Below are 19,564 nucleotides of genomic sequence, written 5' to 3' on the forward strand. Positions count from 1 at the left end.
GCAATGCAACCTTGCTCATATTCAAACAGGTTTTGCATAAGGGTACAAACACAAGTTCACAGGTAAACATTTTTAAAGATACCTCAAAAGTGAATTCACTTCAGTTACCTATGCATAAAAGCTCATGTAAATATAATACAGGCAACTGTTTTTGAGGAATATTTTGTATATTCTGAAACCCCCACCCCCCCAATGATTTTACACCAGAAAGTTATCAAATTGACACTTCTGCAGCTCTTCCTTACTGAAAGAAATTCATTGAAGTGACCTACTGTAACCACTGACATCAATATGCATTTAGATTAGCAATGTATGCATTTCAAATCAAACCAAGACAAAAGCAGAGAAGCCAAACTGGACTGGCAACAGTAACAAGTAAAATAAAGGGTATAGTACAAGATTGGTTCCATTTTCTTCCCCGCTGTTCATAACATTTAGAATTCATGACATGAAATATGACAGTAAAGCAGAGTTGGTCACACACAACTTAGCATCTCCCAGAATGCTTCCAAACAATTTTACACCGTAGACAGGCATGTTACAAAACAGAACTCTGTACTTCTCACACCCTGCAGGTATCGTACAGTGAGGCAACTAAGTATTTGAGCCACTGTTGCTTTTGCAAGTTTCCCACCTAAAAGAATGGAGAAGTTGGTAATTTTTTTTTAATCATAAGTCCACTTCAACTCAGAGACAGAAGTGAAAAGAAAAAAAAAAAATCACATTGTATGATTTTTAAATAATTAATTTTCATTTTATTGCATGAAATATGTATTTGATACAACAGAAAAACAGACCTTAATATTTGGTACAGAAACCTTCGCAGTGCCAGAGGTCAGACATTTCCTGTAGTTCTTGACCAAGTTTGCACACTGCAGCAGGGATTTTGATCCATTCCTCCATACAGATCTTCTCCAGAACTTTCAGGATTCGAGTTTCAGCTCCCTCCAAAGGTTTTCTATTGAGTTCATGTCTGGAGACTGGCTCGGCCACTCCAGGACCTTGAAATGCTTCTTACGGAGGCACTCCTTAGTTGCCCTGGCTGTGTTCAGGTCAATGTCATGCTGGAAGACCCAGCCACAACCCATCTTCAATGCTCTTACTAAGGAAAGGCGGGAGTTTGCTAAAAATGTCACGATACATGACGCCAGCCATCCGCCCTTAAATACGGTGCAGTTGTCCTGTCCCCTTTGAAGAAAAGCACCACTAAAAATGATGTTAACGCATCACCGTTGGGACGGTGTTCTTTGGGTGGTTTTCATCCTTCAAACACGGCGAGTGGAGTAGATACCACAAAGCTCTATTTTGGCCTCATCTGACCACATGACCTTCGCCCACTCCTCTTTGGATCATCCAGATGGTCACTGGCAAACTTCAAATGGACCTGGACACGTGCTGGCTTGAGCAGGGGGACCTTGCGTGCCCTGCAGGATTTTAAATAATGACGGCATCGTGTGTTCCTAATGTAATTTTTGGGACTGTGGTCCCAGCTCTCTTCAGGTCATTGACCAGGTCCTCCCATGTAGTTCTGGGCTTTCTCAGAATCATCTTTACCCCACAGGGTAAGATCTTGCATGGCACCCCACACCAAGGAAGACTGACAGTCATCTTGTGGTTCTTCCATTTTCTAATAATTATGCCAACAGTTGCTGCCTTCTCACGAAGCTGCTTGTCTATTGTCCTGTAGCCCATCCCAGCCTTGTGCAGGTCTTCAATTTTGTCCCTTGGTCTTGGCCATGGTGGATAGGTTGAAGTGTGACTGACTGAGTGGGTGGACAGGTGTCTTTTATAAAAGGTAACAAGTTCAAACAGGTGCAGTTAATACAGGTATAGAGTGCAGAATAAGAGGGCTTCTTAAAGAAAAACTAACAGGTCTGAGAGCCAGAATTCTTGCTAGTTGGTAGGTGATCAAATACTTATTTCATGCAATAAAATGCAAATTAATTATTTAAAAATCATACAATGTGATTTTCTGAATTTTTTTTTTTTAGCTTGTGTTTCACAGTTGAAGTGTACCTACGATAATATTACAGAACTCTCCATTCTTTGTAGGTAGGAAAACTTGCAAAATCAACAGTGGATCAAATACTTGTTTACCTCATTGTATTCTGTATTCTTCAATAATAAATAATTACTGGGTGTGGATAGAGAGTTACCCAGCAGTAAATTGATACCATGTCATTCAAATGGGTGTGTTCCTCCCTCTAAATCTGTGGGGGGTGATTTCAGGATGGCCTTCATATCTGTAGTGTACAAATATTGTTCTGGGAGGAGATGTAGACCCAGTCACCAGTAGAGGGCAGCACTGTCTGGTCTTTCAGATGGTCCAGAGGGCAAGGGTTCTTCATCACTGGCATAATCCAAGAGATGTCCCACAACAAGAATTAATAAATGACAACAGAGATGAAATCATCCCCAGCCTGTTCCATCAAGTCCTTTCCAATCTAGTCTCATTTCAAGAAGACCACATAGACGGCCATGGCCAGGCAGGAAATCGCCACTGCAACATGAAGCCGTGTTCCAATTACTGCAGCTGAGAACAGTAATTGATGATCAAGAATGTGAGCAAAGACAAAGGTAAACTGCAGGCATACACAACAAGCAGATTAAACAGAGACCTACAGTGAGTCTTTAAATATTTAGACAGTGACACAGTTTTCAACAACTGAATTTAACATGCAACCAGAAGAGCAGTCACTGTGAATACAAAGATCAAATGTGTCCAATCTTGAAATGTTTGGTTTTGACTGTCTCGTTTTATCTTTTTCTGTTAAAATATGTAATACCATCATTTTAAGGGCAAACACTTTTTCCTGTCCTATAAAAGTTAGTGAAAACTGTTTCCAGTAGCATAACCTTGTGTGGAGCCCGAAACCAAAATGTATTTTCATTACTTATACAACCCCTGGAAATAATTATGGAATCACCGGCCTCGGAGGATGTTCATTCAGTTGTTTAATTTTGTAGAAAAAAAAGCAGATCACAGACATGACACAAAACTAAAGTCATTTCAAATGGCAACTTCCTGGCTTTAAGAAACACTATAAGAAATCAGGAAAAAATAATTGTGGCAGTCAGTAACTGTTACTTTTTTAGACCAAGCAGAGGGAAAAAAATATGGACTCACTCAATTCTGAGGAATAAATTATGGAATCACCCTGTAAATTTTCATACCCAAAACTAACACCTGCATCAAATCAGATCTGCTCATTAGTCTGCATCTAAAAAAAGATGTTGGTTGTTCACAGTCAGCTGTGTCTAAACTCTGGAGCAAATACAAACAACATGGGAAGGTTGTTAAAAGCAAACATACTGGTAGACCAAGGAAGACATCAAAGCGTCAAGACAGAAAACTTAAAGCAATATGTCTCAAAAAATCAAAAATGCACAACAAAACAAATGACATCTGTGACCGAACTCTAAGAAACCACCTAAAGGAAATGGGATTTACATACAGAAAAGCTAAACGGAAGCCATCATTAACACCTAAACAGAAAAAAACAAGGTTACAATGGGCTAAGGAAAAGCAATCATGGACTGTGGATGACTGGATGAAAGTCATATTCAGTGATGAATCTGGAATCTGCATTGGGCAAGGTGATGATGCTGGAACTTTTGTTTGGTGCCGTTCCAATGAGATTTATAAAGATGACTGCCTGAAGAGAACATGTAAATGTCCACAGTCATTGATGATATGGGGCTGCATGTCAGGTAAAGGCACTGGGGAGACGGCTGTCATTACATCATCAATAAATGCACAAGTTTATGTTGATATTTTGGACACTTTTCTTATCCCATCAATTGAAAGGATGTTTGGGGATGATGAAATCATTTTTCAAGATGATAATGCATCTTGCCATAGAGCAAAAATTGTGAAAACATTCCTTGCAAAAAGACACATAGGGTCAATGTCATGGCCTGCAAATAGTCCGGATCTTAATCCAATTGAAAATCTTTGGTGGAAGTTGAAGAAAATGGTCCATGACAAGGCTCCAACCTGCAAAGCTGATCTGGCAACAGCAATGAGAGAAAGTTGGAGCCAGATTGATGAAGAGTACTGACAGGGTTTTTCTCTATATTGTCAATATATGTATTATCAAATATTGTCTTCACTTTGATGTACTTTCTGTAATCATGTCTTTGATTCTGTTCTCTATTTTTCATATATACGTATATGCATGTGTGAAAGTTCATGTACCATTATTCCTTTAAATAATTACTTAGTGTCAAAAGCAATCATATACGCTGAATGGTTCAAGTGATCATTAAGACTGTCAAATGAGAAAAGTGAGCAGATGATCTTTGACCATTCAATGTGCAGATTGTTTTGCCAGAATGTCAGACTGGTTGGCTAGGGTCATGTTTGGCTAATCACAGATGTGTACTTTTGATTAATGGTTCAGCCTTGAAGAAGAACATTGTAACTGGAACACGGTTCAAGGGCTGGACATTGTTATGGAAAGTTTAGGAGACTGAGGGCTCAAAAGCCATTAACAGTTTTCATATCAATGTGAGACCAGACTGTGTCTTTCCATTGTTTTGTGATATTGTCACTCCTATATGCTGTATGTAACGATATTCAATAAAAAGGAGAGGCAAATGGGCGGGCCTTTAGGACGGACAACAGTTCTTTCTGAAGGAGCTTCTCCTTTGTCCTCTCCTATACAGGACAAAGAAATTCAGTGTCTCTTGTGTGATCATTTCTGTGTGTAAACAGTTGTTCTTTTCAGGTCCAACTCTGAACAACTCTGACAAGTACTGTTTGTCACTCATTAAGTCCATGCCTCAGAGACCGCAAGCTGTTAGAAAAGCCAGAGGTGGTGCAACAAAATACTAGTGATGTGTTGGAGCATTCTTTTGTTTTTTCATGATTCCACAATTTTTTCCTCAGAATTGAGTGATTCCATATTTTTTCCCTCTGCTTGGTCTAAAAAAGTAACCGTTACTGACTGCCACAATTTTTTTTTCCTTATTTCTTAGTGTTTCTTAAAGCCAGAAAGTTGCCATTTGAAATGACTTTAGTTTTGTGTCATGTCTGTGATCTGCTTTTTTTCTACAAAATTAAACTGAATGAACATCCTCCAAGGCCGGTGATTCCATAATTTTTGCCAGGGGATGTAGAAACAGATCCCCCCCCCCCAAAAAAAATGTTACAACTTGGGAAGAATCAGTAGTAAAATGTTCATGTTAGAGAAACTATAACCTACTCAAGATAATACTTTTTATTTTAAGTCACTTGGATTCAGGGGGATTTTCTGAGATTTCACATTCCCTATGTTGAGAAACATTTTTAACAGTGGTCAAATAAGACAAAATGAAAACACTGAAAATCCAAACTTACAATATACTTCAAACCTGAGAATATTTAAAAACACAAACTGGCTAACACTGTGAAACACTGTAGATCTACAATTTATTGTCATTTTGTCACATTTCTACAACATGTCTCTTTGTCCATTCTTGTCTCGTACAATGTTGGCATAGACTGACTTGTACACGTTTAACACATCAAGAGCTGATGGCCGAAGATTTGGGTCTTGTTTCTTGCAGTCCTCATGGATCTGGAAAAGATGGAAATGGACCAAATCCCCTCCAGGAACCCTTCCTATGAGGAACCGGGTCACATCTGGGATCTTCCAGATGTCAGTCTTCTCATCATAAGCAGGCATGAGATCATCTGAAAATGGCTTGCCATTGTTCCTGAATGGCCACAGCTGTTCTGGAGCTACAAAGTCCCCAAAAAGCTCCCGGTGTCCACATTTAGCAAATAGGCCTCTGGATGCATCCACCTCAGGAAGTGCATCGAGATCATTCACTACCAAGTGGAAGTCACTGGTCAATAGAAACTGAGAGAGAGTTTTCTCCAAGCTGCTGGAATCGCACATGATCCGGCATCCAGCTGGACTGTTATGGAGGAAATGGAGGATGGACACATAATCTATGGCCAGTCTCAACCGCATTTGCCAAGTGTTGTGGTGCTGGTGCCGCTCTTGTGAAAGGACACTTTCTAGCTTAAGGAGTGAGCCGAGTGGGTGGTACTCACTGACCAGTGTATGGTCCTCAAGGCAAAACCCGACCAACTGCACCACATGGGGTCTTTGCAAGGCCTGCAACATGGACAATCCATGGAGAAAATCATCTAGGTAATCCAGAGAGGACAGTTTGGACAGAGCCACCTTCTGACCCCTCCACTCTGCCAGATAGACCTTCTTAACTGCTCCCTGACCGATGAGCTTCAGCTTGTGTACTTCAGCATTTATTTGTGGACACTGCAACCAAGAAGAGCAGTTTTTCATGGTTGCCATTTTAAAGTGTTGAGGCAGACAGCCCACATGAGACAACACTGGGTAATCATCAGTCTGATACATGGAATCCAGATACAGGTAGAGCAAGACATTGCCAAGGAGTAAAGCAGCAAGGCACACCACTGGAACGCTTTGTGGGATAGTACTGCGGGCCCGCTGACCCATGGTGGCTCTGTGTCTGCTGGATCACAGGTTCACAGTAGGGCTATGTTTGTGCAGATGATTAATGATGATAAAAACCTGTCCAGGAATAGAACTACTAGAATTACAAGCACAAAACAATCTGTTTACAAATCAAGCATCCAGTACTGTCAACAAGGAAATGTCCATTCTTTTTCCAAGTAAGAGAGAAGAAAAAAAAGTTTTGGTGATTATTGATTTACTAATAAATGTGTGTGCTTTTTTCCTCAAACTAATGCTCAGATAAATGTTTGATTTACAAAAATGGCTTCAAAATAATGACACCTATTCACAGTGAGGCATCAGTCTGTGAAACATTTACTGTTGCATATTAATTACGTGGAAGGACACCCCTTCTTAGAGGTTTGTATGCTGAAACAATATTTAAAAAAAAACAGCTCTCAAAAATGAAAATTAAGATGATCATGCAAGTATACATTTAGATATCAAAAAAGCCAGTTATTTTACTTGGCCATATATTTAATAAAAAAAAACAAAACAAATAAAAAAAAAACAACCATTGCTTTTTCCCCGCATAAAATCAGGGAACTTGTCTACAACAGACATAATTTCAACACCCAATATGAAATACATAATGAAACTAAAGCAATAAGGTTTTCACTCAAATTTCAATTACATTGTCTTTCAAACAGATGTGTCACTGCACAAATATTTGTAGACTGCACTGTACAGCAAAGTTCATACATATGACTTAAATGATTTGTTCTTAATGAGTCCAAGACCATCTGATAATTGACAAAATCATACATCAAGCAGTAATAACACAAATTCATAAAATACAATTTAATAAGACACTTTTGGATGGAAATTACAGGTGTGTTCATACATAAGTACCTTTGTAGAAGACACCCCACACCCCTTTCTTCTCTGAAAGTAGCCAGCTGTTCAGACGAGGCACCTTTTTGAGATATGCACATGTGCAGATGAAAAGCAGCCCAAACACCAGGATGCCATCGAAAGAATACACTATGGAAGAAAAAGTCAATGTCATACGGACTTCCCTGCAATATCTGTTAGCAATTGCTCAGGAAACAACTTATTTTCACTGCAAATTGAACCTGCTGATTGTCTGATACTCTTAAAGGAGAATTCTGACATTTATGAACCTAGAGTCTACTTTTTAGATTATTCTGGAATGAACTTTTCAATTTGGACTAAAAAGATGAATGCTGACGTAAGGAGCTGCTTTTCTAATGATTCATTTTAAAACTTTTCTTGACATTTACTGAGTTAAATGTCCACGTGTACCTCCTCATGGAAATGTTCCATACTTCCCAACATATCTAATGATATTTTAATGTGTTCAGTGGCTAGAATAAGCAGTCTACTGCAATGTTTTCCATTTGCGAAATACACTTGCTATATACAGAGTAAGTACAAAAACACTATTTCAAGTAGCTATAATATCAAAATATATTGGAATATGTTTACCCGAGGACAAAATATGGCCATAGGGTACTGCGAAGGCCTTGCGTCCATCCGTCTAACTGTACTCAGCATAAGTCCAGTCCTATTACTGCCAGGGTCTTCAAACTCATAGGGAACATTCTTGGGGCACAGACCTTGGAGAAGTTCAAAGATGGCTAACCATTACTTATTTTAAGAGGTCAAAAGGTCACATTGTTTCCTATTTTAATGCTCATACAGCCAAGGGTATTTTAGCATTGCTTCATATTTTTAATAAATGTGGTGATGCAGATACACTGACTCAAAAACTTTCTTTTCTTAACCACAGAATTTCTGTGCAGCCCTTGATCACGCTGGATACACTGCAGAGAAGAGTATGGACCCAGCTAGATTAATGCATGGATGTTCGCGAGTAACGGGCGGGGTGCACACTGTTACACACTGATGGCATGATCTCAAAGTTTCATGTGATATCAGTTGGTATCACAGACGGTCGGCTCTAATTAACCACTCTGTAAGTCTGATGCGGAAATTCGGCAAACTTTCATGAGACAGATTTTTTTTTTTTCAAATATTTACTGCCTCCCCCAAAAATCTTCTGTTCGGCCCCTAATGAAAATACTTTTAATATACAATGGGGATGTGTTGGGGCGTCATCGGTTTCCATGCATCAGACTATCACAGACAATGTGCCCCGCAGAGAATCGAACCCGTCTCAAGCATGACCCATGAAGATATTTATCACTATACTAACAAGGAGCTAGCAAAACACACAACAGCGGCTGTCATAAGAATAGCCCCAACATTTGAAGTTACAGCTGCCGTAACTGTCACCGGTTCGTTAAATATCAAGGTATTTTTGTTTCACACTTTTCTCAAATTGTGCACAAAAAAATAAATAAATAAAACATAGGCGTCCAAATTATTTTTGAAAACTTGCTAACTCTGGCTAGCATGCTACCTCGAGGCCTGCGGGAGAAAATGACGTTATATTAAAAATGACTCATTGTACACTGGGAAGTGAACTCCAACGAAAACATTAGAAAGTCGATATTAAGGCGTTAACGAGACCATCGGTTCACTGTGGGCCACGTCTACAGCTAAGCTACGGTAGTTTCCGTCCACAAACCTACTTTTAAACTCTTCAATACAGCGCTGCAACTCGTAACAACACACCTACCATTTGTCATATTCGCAGATTACTCCTTGACAACGTTGTATGTATTGCCGTTTCTTCTTTTTATTTAGCAATCCATGATGTATGAGAAAGTGAAACCTGCTAGCTACTTCAATGGTGAATTTCAGATGACATTTCTATTTCTTCTTCTTCTGCTGCTGCTGCTTCTAGCGTTTAACGGCAGCCCACATCCTTATTGTTGCATTGCTGCCACCTTCTGCTTCAGTCCGTTATAACAGTACTAAATCCTCTCGATGAGTCCGAGCGCCCTCTGGTGGCCATGTTTGGCCGATGAAAACATCGCCGACGTCAATACAAATATATGTAATTTGGTCACTTTTCAAAGGGGTCGGACTCGTCAATAAAGTCAATTTAATGTTCATTTCAGGTCAGCTTGGTGGATAAATCTCATCTTTCCAGGTAGTGACAGCTGTTAGCTGGCTGTTAGAAGCAAGCTGGAGATAAAACAAAACCAGCTGATTTCAATAGATAACCACTGCAGCCCGAGCGTGTTTTCATCAGGCGTTGTTAATAAATTACTTATACATATGTCATATAATATTATTGACTTCAGACTCTAAATCCCATGTTAATCATTGCTGCATTTCTGCTGGGGTTATGTGAGGTTAAAAGCGATGAATGTCAGCAAGTTTGCACTGGGTCAATGTGTTCCTGATATCTGCACAGTAAGTTTCTGTACTTTTGTCTGCACCAAAAGTGTATCTTGTAAAAGCTAAGCGCCTTTCATTATCTTGTTATCATGTGAAAAGACGTAAACCGCAGGCAGCGGTTCCACTATAACACAAGGCCCTGCTTTTCATGTCTTTAAAGTTTGACCTAGTTAGCCACATGGCCTAAACATGACATGTGGCATTTTTTGATCATGTAAGCACACACATGGGAGGATCACTTCTTTATCAATGATGTCAACTGAAGTATCACTTCAAGTTGACATGAATTAGAAACCATGCAGAGGAGGCCCAAAGCAAGCTGATAAGGATGTGAAGGAGATTTTGCCTATTAAAGGAGAACAAAGGAGAGGACAGCGCAGTGGGTGGACCGTGGGAGAAGACCACTGCTGGACCGTGAAGATGGATGGGACGCTGACCAATCAACAGAGAGCAGATTCTGATTATAAAAATGTCTTCAGTCTTTTCTGCTCTCTCCCCTGCTGGTGATTTGCTAAGAATTACATTAGGAGGAGCCAGCCAAATGGATCCACAGAATTCTGTGTCTGGTAAACTTTTCTTTATTCACTCTGTTTGAATAATAATTTGTTAATAAATTCCCATGTAAGAGGTCTGTCTTCTGGGACAATGTACATTATAAATTGAGACTGACTTCCTTATTTCGCATCAACGGACACGTGGGGTGTGTGACCTAATGTAAATAGTTTTGCTGCCCACATGTTGATGTTTGGGTTCATAGGTATTTAAAAGAAGTAAATAATTCTGCTCCAACCAGGAGGTTGATGTCTTGGGTTTTCAGTTAAATACTGTGGTAAAGGGCCCACTCCAACATGTGAAAAGGTAAAACTCCACAAGGTATTAGGCTTCACACTCCAACAGTGGCCAGTCACAGAAGTACGAATTCTCGCCTTCAGATTGGTCACTTTGCCGGAAGTGACGTGGCTCTGCGGCAACCCATATTAAAAAAAAAAAAGCTAAACCCCCCTCCCATTCCACCCTATCTCTAAAATACTTCCTACAGAAACTTCTTTCAAGCCTATTCTTCTAAATTCTCACAGAAGGTCTTGCCTTTCTTTGGAATATTTATTAAAATACATGAGGACATGCGTCCCTGTCTCTGGCTGTTGACTTTCTAAACAAAGTCCATCCTGATGCTTTCCTAGGAGGAACAAAATACTGTTAAAGAAAGTATGACAAATTCTCAGTCTGGCAATAGTGACTTCATTCTTTCTCTTCCACCCTCTTCTTCTACAACTATTTACTGAATCTGTCACTCTATTAGCTATAGAAAATAAATGCCTACCCTTAGTCTCCTGTTCCCAACATTAAGTTAATTTCTCTCCATACAATATTTGCCTTCTGTTTTGGAAAGATTGACACTAATGTCTATGTTTTCTTTTGTCACAACTTTTTTGGCCAACCTATCCACCTTCTCATTTGTTGGGATACCTATATGTGCTGGAACCCATATCAATATTATCTCAACCCCTTTCCTTGCCACATCCCTAATCACCAAAAAATATCATAAATGAGGTCTTGCCAACTCCTGGATGAACCTGTGCCAATACTATTGATACCTGACACAGAGTCACACTGCACACCAACACTTTACACTGATTTATCTGTGCTGTTCACTGGACTGCCATCAGAATAGCAAATAACTCAGCTGTAAATACATTCAAGAATTCTGATGTTCTCTTGCATAACTCAATTCTCCATCATTGGATTTCAAAAGCTGCTCCAGCAAGGGCGCAATTTAGAACTAGAAATTGTGGGGGACAAAGTGCGAGGCCCGCAGAAGCCAACGGTTTCTAGATAAGCTCAGATGCATTCTGAGCATCCAGAACAGTAATTTTAATGTTTTGAGAAGACCATAAAGTGGACACCATTTGACTTATACAATTTGAAACTGTGGATATAAGTACTTTATTCTGAGAATAGCCAGCACTGATTTTATTAACATCCTGGTGTAAATAAGGTATCACCACATGTGTAGAACTCAAAATGAATGATAGGTTGAGTTCTCATTAAAAAAAACAACTGCAATGTGGTAAAATGTATTCATAAATATGAAAGAACAATAATTATTAACTATCGCATACTGTATTTTTTTCTCAAGATTTGTTTTTGCATAAGTTTGAAAAAACAACAGATCATAAGTTTAGGATAAATTACTTATCATTAATTACATTTTTGAAGTGGCACTAATGACAACACTCATACTGAACATAATTTTGCTTGCATAGACTGATTTTGGAGATCAAGCAATAATTGCAGATGGGCTTTCTGAGGTCCCAGATAGCTTTTCTGATTTCCTTTTCTAACTTTCAGAATTTAGTAAATTAGCATATGGTCCATTGATACTTATGTCTAGACACTAGTCCCTAGAGGCAACTATTTTTGGTTTCAAATCTGGGCAAATGCAGTCCCAGAAAATTCTGAATGTGACTAACAAGAAACAGGTGTTGTAAACAAGTCAATGCTGCTAAAATACAAACTTGCAGAAACAAAGATACTATTCTGACATGGTTTTAGATACAAGATACAAGATAATTTATTGATCATATGCAGGTTAACACAGAGCCAACAGTGCAATGAAATGCTTAGGATGAGAAGGACTGTTCAAACTCGCAGGAAGTACTAATAGCATGCAATATAAATACCGAAAATAGAAGCATATGTAAAATAAATAAATAAATAAATAAATAAATAATAATAATAATAATAATAATAATAGTCAGCAGTAGTCAGGTTGTAGTATTCACAGGTTGTAGTATTGTTCATATTGCACATAGTATTATTGCACATGACATATTGCACAGCTGTGTAGCAAGTTATTGCACAGGTAATAATAAATAGTAAAAAACTGAGATGAGTTATGAAAGGTAAGGTGGTGACATACAAGATACAGTCACATTGATAACAGCAACAGACATATAGTGTTAAAGAAGTGGCTTAGTGCAGTGTTATTATCATAGTTCTGTGTTATTTAGAGTTCAGCAGTCTGACAGCCTGTGGATAGTAACTGTTCCTGAGTCTTTTGGTACGGGCTGGCAGACTCCTATACCTCCTGCCAGAGGGTAACAGTTCGAATAGTCCTTTTGCGGGGTGAGTGTGATCCTTAATGATGCTGCGTGCCTTACGCTGGCACCGACTGTGGTAAATGTCCTGGATGGTGGGAAGACTGCTGCCAGTGAGGTCCTCAGCCGTGCACACAACCCTCTGCAGTGCTTTCTGACTCTGGCTGGTGCAGCTCCCGTACCACACTGTGAGGCAGCCCGTCAGCACACTCTCGATGATGCACCTGTAGAAGTTCGTGAGGATGGTGGTGTTTGTGCCAAACTTCTTCAGCCTTCTCAGGAAGTAGAGTCTCTGCAGGGCTTTCTTAACCACAGTGTCTGCATGTAAGGTCCAGGATAAGTCCTCGGTGATGTGGATGCCGAGGAACTTGAAGCTGCTGACCTGCTCCACCTCGGTGTTGTTGATGTGGATGGGGGAGTGGTGACCTCCGTGCTGCCTCCTGAAGTCCACTATCATCTCCTTAGTTTTGCTGATGTTCAGAGAGAGGTTATTCTCCTGGCACCAGCTGGTCAGTGATTTCACCTCATCTCTGTAGGCAGTCTCGTCGTTGTCAGTGATGCGGCCCAAGATGGTGGTGTCATCAGCAAACTTGAGGATCATGTTAGAGCAGTGCTTGGCTATACAGTCATATGTGAAGAGGGAGTAGAGAAGTAGACTGAGAACAGAGCCCTGAGGAGCACCCGTGCTGAGGACAAGTGTGGAGGAGAGGTGTCTGCCGATTCTCACCGCCTGTGGTCTGTTAGTGAGGAAGTCCAAGATCCAGCAGCATATGGACTTCTCCAGGCCTAGGGCAGTGAGCTTGGTGACCAGTTTGGAGGGGATTATGGTGTTGAATGCTGAGCTGTAATCAATGAAGAGCATTCTCACATACGTATTCCCCTTCTCCAGATGGCTGAGGGAGGTGTGAACTGCCAGAGCAATGGCGTCCTCTGTCGACCTGTTTGCTCTGTATGCAAACTGCAGGGCGTCTACGGTGTCGGGGAGGGAGGCACAGATATGTTTCTTAATGATCCACTCAAAGCACTTCATGATGACAGATGTGAGTGCTATGGGCCGAAAGTCATTTAGGCAGGCTGCTGTGGGGGGCTTTGGGATAGGAACAACAGTGGAGGTCTTGAGGGTGGTGGGTACAGTAGACAAGCTCAGTGACAGATTGAAGATGTTGGTAAACACCTCAGTGAGTTGGTCAGCGCAGACTCTCAGCACCCGCCCTGGGATGCCGTCGGGCCCGGGAGCCTTACAAGGGTTTACTTTCTTGAATGCCTGTCTCACTGTAGCTGGGTCTATGTGGAGTGTGGTGTCCTTACTGTCCACATGTGGTTTGGTGACAGGTGTGGTGTTGTCTGCATCAAACCGGGCGTAGAAGGTGTTGAGCTCGTCCGGGAATGATGCACTGGACATCTCCACAGACCTGCTCCTCCCCTTGTAGTCCGTCATGCAGTGGAGGCCATACCACACCTGCCGCGCGTCGTTGCTCTGTTGGGCAGATTCGACCCTCTTCCTATACTCCCGCTGTGATGTTCGTACAGTCTTTCTGAGGTCGTACTTGGCTGCTTTGTAGGCCTCAGGGTCTCTAAAATTAAAGGCAGCGGTGTGTGCTTTGAGTTTGGCACGTACCTCTAGCCCGACCCATGGTTTCTGGTTAGGGTAGGTGCAGATGGTGGTTTTTGGTACAATATCCTCAATGCACTTCCCTATATAACCTATGACAGAGTCTGTGTACTCGTTAAGGTCTCCCTCTGCTGAGTCAGCAAACATCTGCCAGTCGGTTGTCTCGAAGCAGTCCTGGAGAGCTCCGTCTGCTGCAGTGTCCCATTTGAATATTTCCCTAGGAACCGGTTTTTCCTGTTTCAGTCTCTGTCTGTTGGCAGGAAGGAGGAGGACCATGTTGTGGTCCGACTTGCCTAGAGAGGGGCGGAGGAGGGGTTTGTAGCTATCCTTAAAGGGTGTATAGCAGTGGTCTAGGGTCTGATCTCCCCTGGTGGCCATAGTAATATGTTGATAGTATTTGGGCAATACTTTTTTCATGTTTGTTCGATTAAAGTCTCCCAAAACAATGAAAACAGCATCGGGGTGTGTGTTTTCAAGTCCATTTATAATCCCATACAGCTCATCCAGGGCTTGGGTTTTAATAGCCTCAGATGTAGTAGGTGGAATATAAACTACACTTAGTATCACTGAGCTGAATTCTCTGGGCAGATAAAAGGGCCTTACTTTAATGGTGAGTAACTCTAGGACTGGTGTACAATGAGACGCTAGGATCCGAACATCTGTGGCCCACGAGGAGTTAATCATAAAGCACACACCCCCTCCGCCCAGCTTGCCTGAGTTTTTGTCCAGCCGGTCCAGCCGATGAATGGTGAAGTTATCTGGTGTTAACAAGCCGTCAGGCACGTCCGGCTCCAGCCAGGTCTTGCTAATGGCGTAAACACAACAGCTTCTAGTGTCCCATTCACAGCTAATCCCTGCACGTAAATCGTCCATTTTATTCCTCAAAGACTGCATGTTGGCGAGGAGGATAGAGGGAAGCGGAGGTTTATTAAGTCTCTGAGTTCTGCACAGAATACCGGCTCTTTTTCCTCTCCGTGTCTTTTTCTTTGTCCCGCGGCGTCGTGAAGAACAGAGAAATACAAGCATGTTTAGGACCAGGGGCAGCACATCCGCTGCGCCGTCCTCGAAGAGTGGCTCCTCTCCTGCTGAGGAACGTAAATCCAAAAGTGTTGCACGGTCATACTCGAAGCGGAGTGTCTCATGCGGTAAATTGCAAGTGCAAAAGGTAAAATAAAACAGAAAAGCGAGCAAAAAGAGTGCGAATTGAACGGAGCTCCCCATCAGTGCTGCCGTCTTTCGGCGCAGCTTGATGACGAGCACATAAGACAAGACTGACACGGTTTGCACATAAGACTGGCATAGCATGTTTCAAGTACACACATATGTCAGAAGGTGGGGGGGACATACCATATTCTGTCCCCCTTGGTTGAAAAGGTGAAGAGGACATGTCCCCCCTATCCCCCACCAAATTGCGCCCATGTGCTCCAGTAGCACCTGTTTCTGGATCCTTTGACCCTTCAGTGAAAAGTAAAACATGTTCTTGGTACTGTTAGGATCCCATCAGGTTGTTTTTGGGGTCTTGTATTTTGTATCCATCCTTGTCCATCTGTCCTGTCTTCTGAATGGTCAGTGTCCAAGTTTTCTGTTGTATTTGTTCTGTGTCCGTTCATGTCTCCTGTCTGTGTGAATCTGTTTGTCATTTGGATGAAAGAGTTGGAGTCGTGTGTGTGAAGGTGCATGTGCACTTCTGGTTATGGGTGTGTGCAGCTGCATGTATGTGTTCTAGCATGCCCCCCTCCTGGTCCACGTTGACGTGCTTGCTGGCCCTTGTCCATGTGGATGTGTACGTCAGTGTGTGTGAATGCAGTTCTGCGTGATTTCCTTGGGCACTCATTCACACTTCTTGTCTTAGTCTCCTCTTCTGTCATGCTGTGTATGTGTATTTGTATTATCCCTCCTTCCTCTGGTATGGTATGGTGTGTGGGTGTGTGTGTGTGTGTGTGTGTTGTCGGTCTTCCACATCCTCCCGTCATGTTCTGTGTGCATGTGAGATTGTCAGTGTAAGAGCGTTCCATGATGCATAACACAAAATGGCTGACGCACATCCAAAATGTCCTTGTAACTATCTGATCTTAACATAACTGCCTTTCAAAATGTCTGATGCACAAAATGTCCTTGTATTTGGTAAAACTATCAGATCCAGCTGTCTAACTGATCAAACCATCTGATATTTTTAAATATGTTTAATTGATAAAACTTTAATTGATAAAACTATTCATGTCTATTTGGAAAAAGAATCAGCATGATGGAACACTCTGTTTTATTGCATGAAACTACACTACATACATAAACACACACTATAAGATTTTTACATAACAACCACAAACACACCGCAAAGACACCGCCCACTTTCACCACCCTGCAGCCAGCTTACATAGACACTGACTCAAGCCAGGTTCAGGACCGCCCATATGGGAGTGGCTTAGGCTGGTTATAAAAGTTAGAGAACAAAGAAAGTCTGGGTTCTTTGTTCCTGGTGTTTGCATGTGACCAGCAAAGAGTCCAGTGCTGAGATAACTCTGTACCGGTGCAACAACTCTTTTCAATACGACATCTAAACTTTGAAGTCCGTTTCTTGTCCGTCTTTTTGGAGGTCTCACCGTGATAAAACAACCCAACAGTCAGCTCCTGTTTTCTCCTGCTCGTCTCAGTTTGTTTGCAGGTGTCTCTTTAGTCCTGGGGTTCTGGTCCCTGTATAGATTGGATATGTCTCTCTGTTGTTTCTGGTGCACGTGCATGCTCTGTGTCTTGGTATTTCTCACTGTGAGCGCGCAGTGCTGTCGGTCCTGGTTAGACCCCACCCTTTGTTCAAGTCATGTTTCCTGTCTGGTCTCTCATCGTTCTTTCCAACCAAGTTTATGTTCTACACTCCTGTGGTTGCTTGTGTCTTGATCTTTCCACTGTGTTCATCATTGCTCATTTCTATATCATTAGGCTTAAGAGTATGTTGGGTCAGTTATGTCTGTGCTCTTCGTTCATGTATGTTCTGTTCTCTGCTGCCATTTAGTGTCTTAATTTAGTCTTCACACACTGTCTCTTATGCCGCGTTTACACCGCACGCCACACGAGTGATGGTGGCGACAGGTTGCCATGTAATCCTTATGGAAGGATGCGTTGTGGTGCCACAAAAGTTCAAGCCACGCAATGCAACACAGTGGACACAAATGAAGCGACGCGAATGAAGTGATTTTGAGTGATTGGCATGTTTGTGGCAAGTTGAAAAATCTGAACTTTTTCGTCTTGTTGCATCGCGATGACCAATCAGGGACTGGATATATAGTGACGTGAAGATGTCTGGAGTTTATACTTGATGTGGACATGTCCTGTCTCTGGCAGCCAGCCTGTGAGGTAGACTTATGTCCCTTTTGTCCTTTATTTCACAATTATGACAGTTTGAGGGGAGAGCGAGCAGCAGCAGTAGCAGCAGACAGTTTTTTTTTTTTCACATGTGCGCACGAACTAATCATCTGTGAAGATTATTTTATTTATTAACTACACAGATGTATAATAAAACAAATGGTGACTGGTTTATAACACAATTATGACAGAGTTTGAAGGGAGAGTGAGGAACCGCAGCAGCGGCAGCCAGTTTTTTGTTTCACGTGCGCGCACGAATGAATCGTCCGTGAAGATAATTTTATTAACTACACAGGTGTATAATAAAACAAATGGTGACCGTAGGAACCACAGTGGCAGCTAGTTTTTTTTTCTTTTCTTTGTTTACATGTGCGCGCGCGAAAGGGACAGGAGGTCCTCAAACTGGAGCTCCTGCAGCAAATAATGAAACTCCCCGAATTGGGAACGTATTATGAAGATGTTGTGAACCCAGCGACGGTGCCGCTGGCGACGTTTGTCAGCTTTCCACAACAAATAGAGCACAGCAACTCGCTCCATGTGATCAAGGTCCGGCATGTTGACTTGACGGCGAGCCGAATGGAAGCTTCTCCTATTTGATGACGCATTGGGGAGAATTTTCACAGCAAAAGCAGAGTGACACACCGGGCAATGGTGGCGTGTCCATTGCCAGGCGAGGGAAGCAAATTTGTGGCGTTGCGTGGCGTGCGGTGTGAATGTGGCATTAGTTTCCAGCTGGCATTAATTCACTCATCAGACTCAGTATTTAACCTCACCTGTGTTCATGTCCCTTGTGGGTCTATTGTTGCTGTTTTCCCATTGTAGCTGGTTCCTGTGTAGCTGTTTGCCCTTGTCCATGCAGTACTGGCTTAACATTCTGTTAACATTCTTAAAGGAACTGCTCACCTTTTCTGATGTCCTGTGTTCTCCTCTGCTCCACTTTTTGTAAGTACTCAGTTCTGGTTTTTGCACTCCCTAGAAGATTGTCTGCCTATGTTTAACCTTGGCTCCTCATGCCCTGGACCTCCCCACACCCTGAGTGGGTGAACATTGTATGTTTGTTGTTCCTGCTCCTCCATTGTTTTTGTATCTTTGCCACCAGTCTTGCATTAAACCTTGTATTCTTTGAAATTCAACCATTTGTCTTTACTGCCCTGCATTTGGGAAATATCAGACTCTGTTCAAATCCTGGCCTCAAATCATAACAGGTACCTCTCTGTTACATGCTCATGAAAAGCATTGACCAGGACCCCATAAATATTCACTGCCTTAACTTCAAGTAGTACAAAGTCAACCTTTGGTATCTCTAGCTGCCACAAACGAACAGGAGGCCACAAAACTCCTGGACAGAAGAAGCATTAACTAGATCCAACCAAGACAAAACTGACTTGGAGGCAGACCTACATACACACCAAGCTACCATATTCCATTCTTGATCTTAACAAATACACATGAATTCACTTTAAGGATGCCATATCTGCTCCCCACTCCGTTCCAGCAAGACACCTCATTATGTTCATCACCTTTATGCATTTGTTTTCATTTTATTATATGATCCCTATATGTAAGTCTTTAATTTAAAAAAGAAAAATCACAAACTTAAAACAACACTGTCCAAATTTTTACCATACACTGAGTTTTATATTTTTTTCAAATTTTCTTCCTCCACTTTTGCACCTGTACTGTATTAATATTAGATTATGATTTGTTCCTATTATTGCTGACCTACTGACTTTTCT

General features: G+C 41.6%; 2 protein-coding genes across 2 annotated transcripts; both read right to left on the reverse strand.

Annotated features, from left to right (window-relative positions):
• Nucleotides 1–2,369: 2,369 nt before the first annotated feature.
• Nucleotides 2,370–9,256, reverse strand: tmem167b (transmembrane protein 167B). The gene is made up of 3 exons (XM_034166986.1): nucleotides 9,094–9,256; nucleotides 7,341–7,472; nucleotides 2,370–2,533 (listed from the first exon to the last, which is right to left on the reverse strand). The coding sequence occupies exons 1-3, from the start codon at nucleotides 9,101–9,103 to the stop codon at nucleotides 2,451–2,453; spliced, it is 225 nt and encodes a 74-aa protein (XP_034022877.1). The 5' UTR covers nucleotides 9,104–9,256; the 3' UTR covers nucleotides 2,370–2,450.
• pomk (protein O-mannose kinase) lies at nucleotides 5,388–7,471 on the reverse strand. Its single transcript, XM_034166985.1, has 2 exons — nucleotides 7,341–7,471; nucleotides 5,388–6,545 (listed from the first exon to the last, which is right to left on the reverse strand). Exon 2 carries the CDS (start codon nucleotides 6,468–6,470, stop codon nucleotides 5,436–5,438), a length of 1,035 nt encoding a protein of 344 aa, XP_034022876.1. The 5' UTR covers nucleotides 6,471–6,545; nucleotides 7,341–7,471; the 3' UTR covers nucleotides 5,388–5,435.
• Nucleotides 9,257–19,564: the final 10,308 nt, after the last annotated feature.

Source organism: Thalassophryne amazonica, chromosome 3 (genome assembly GCF_902500255.1).
Source record: "Thalassophryne amazonica chromosome 3, fThaAma1.1, whole genome shotgun sequence".
Classification (NCBI taxonomy): domain Eukaryota; kingdom Metazoa; phylum Chordata; class Actinopteri; order Batrachoidiformes; family Batrachoididae; genus Thalassophryne; species Thalassophryne amazonica.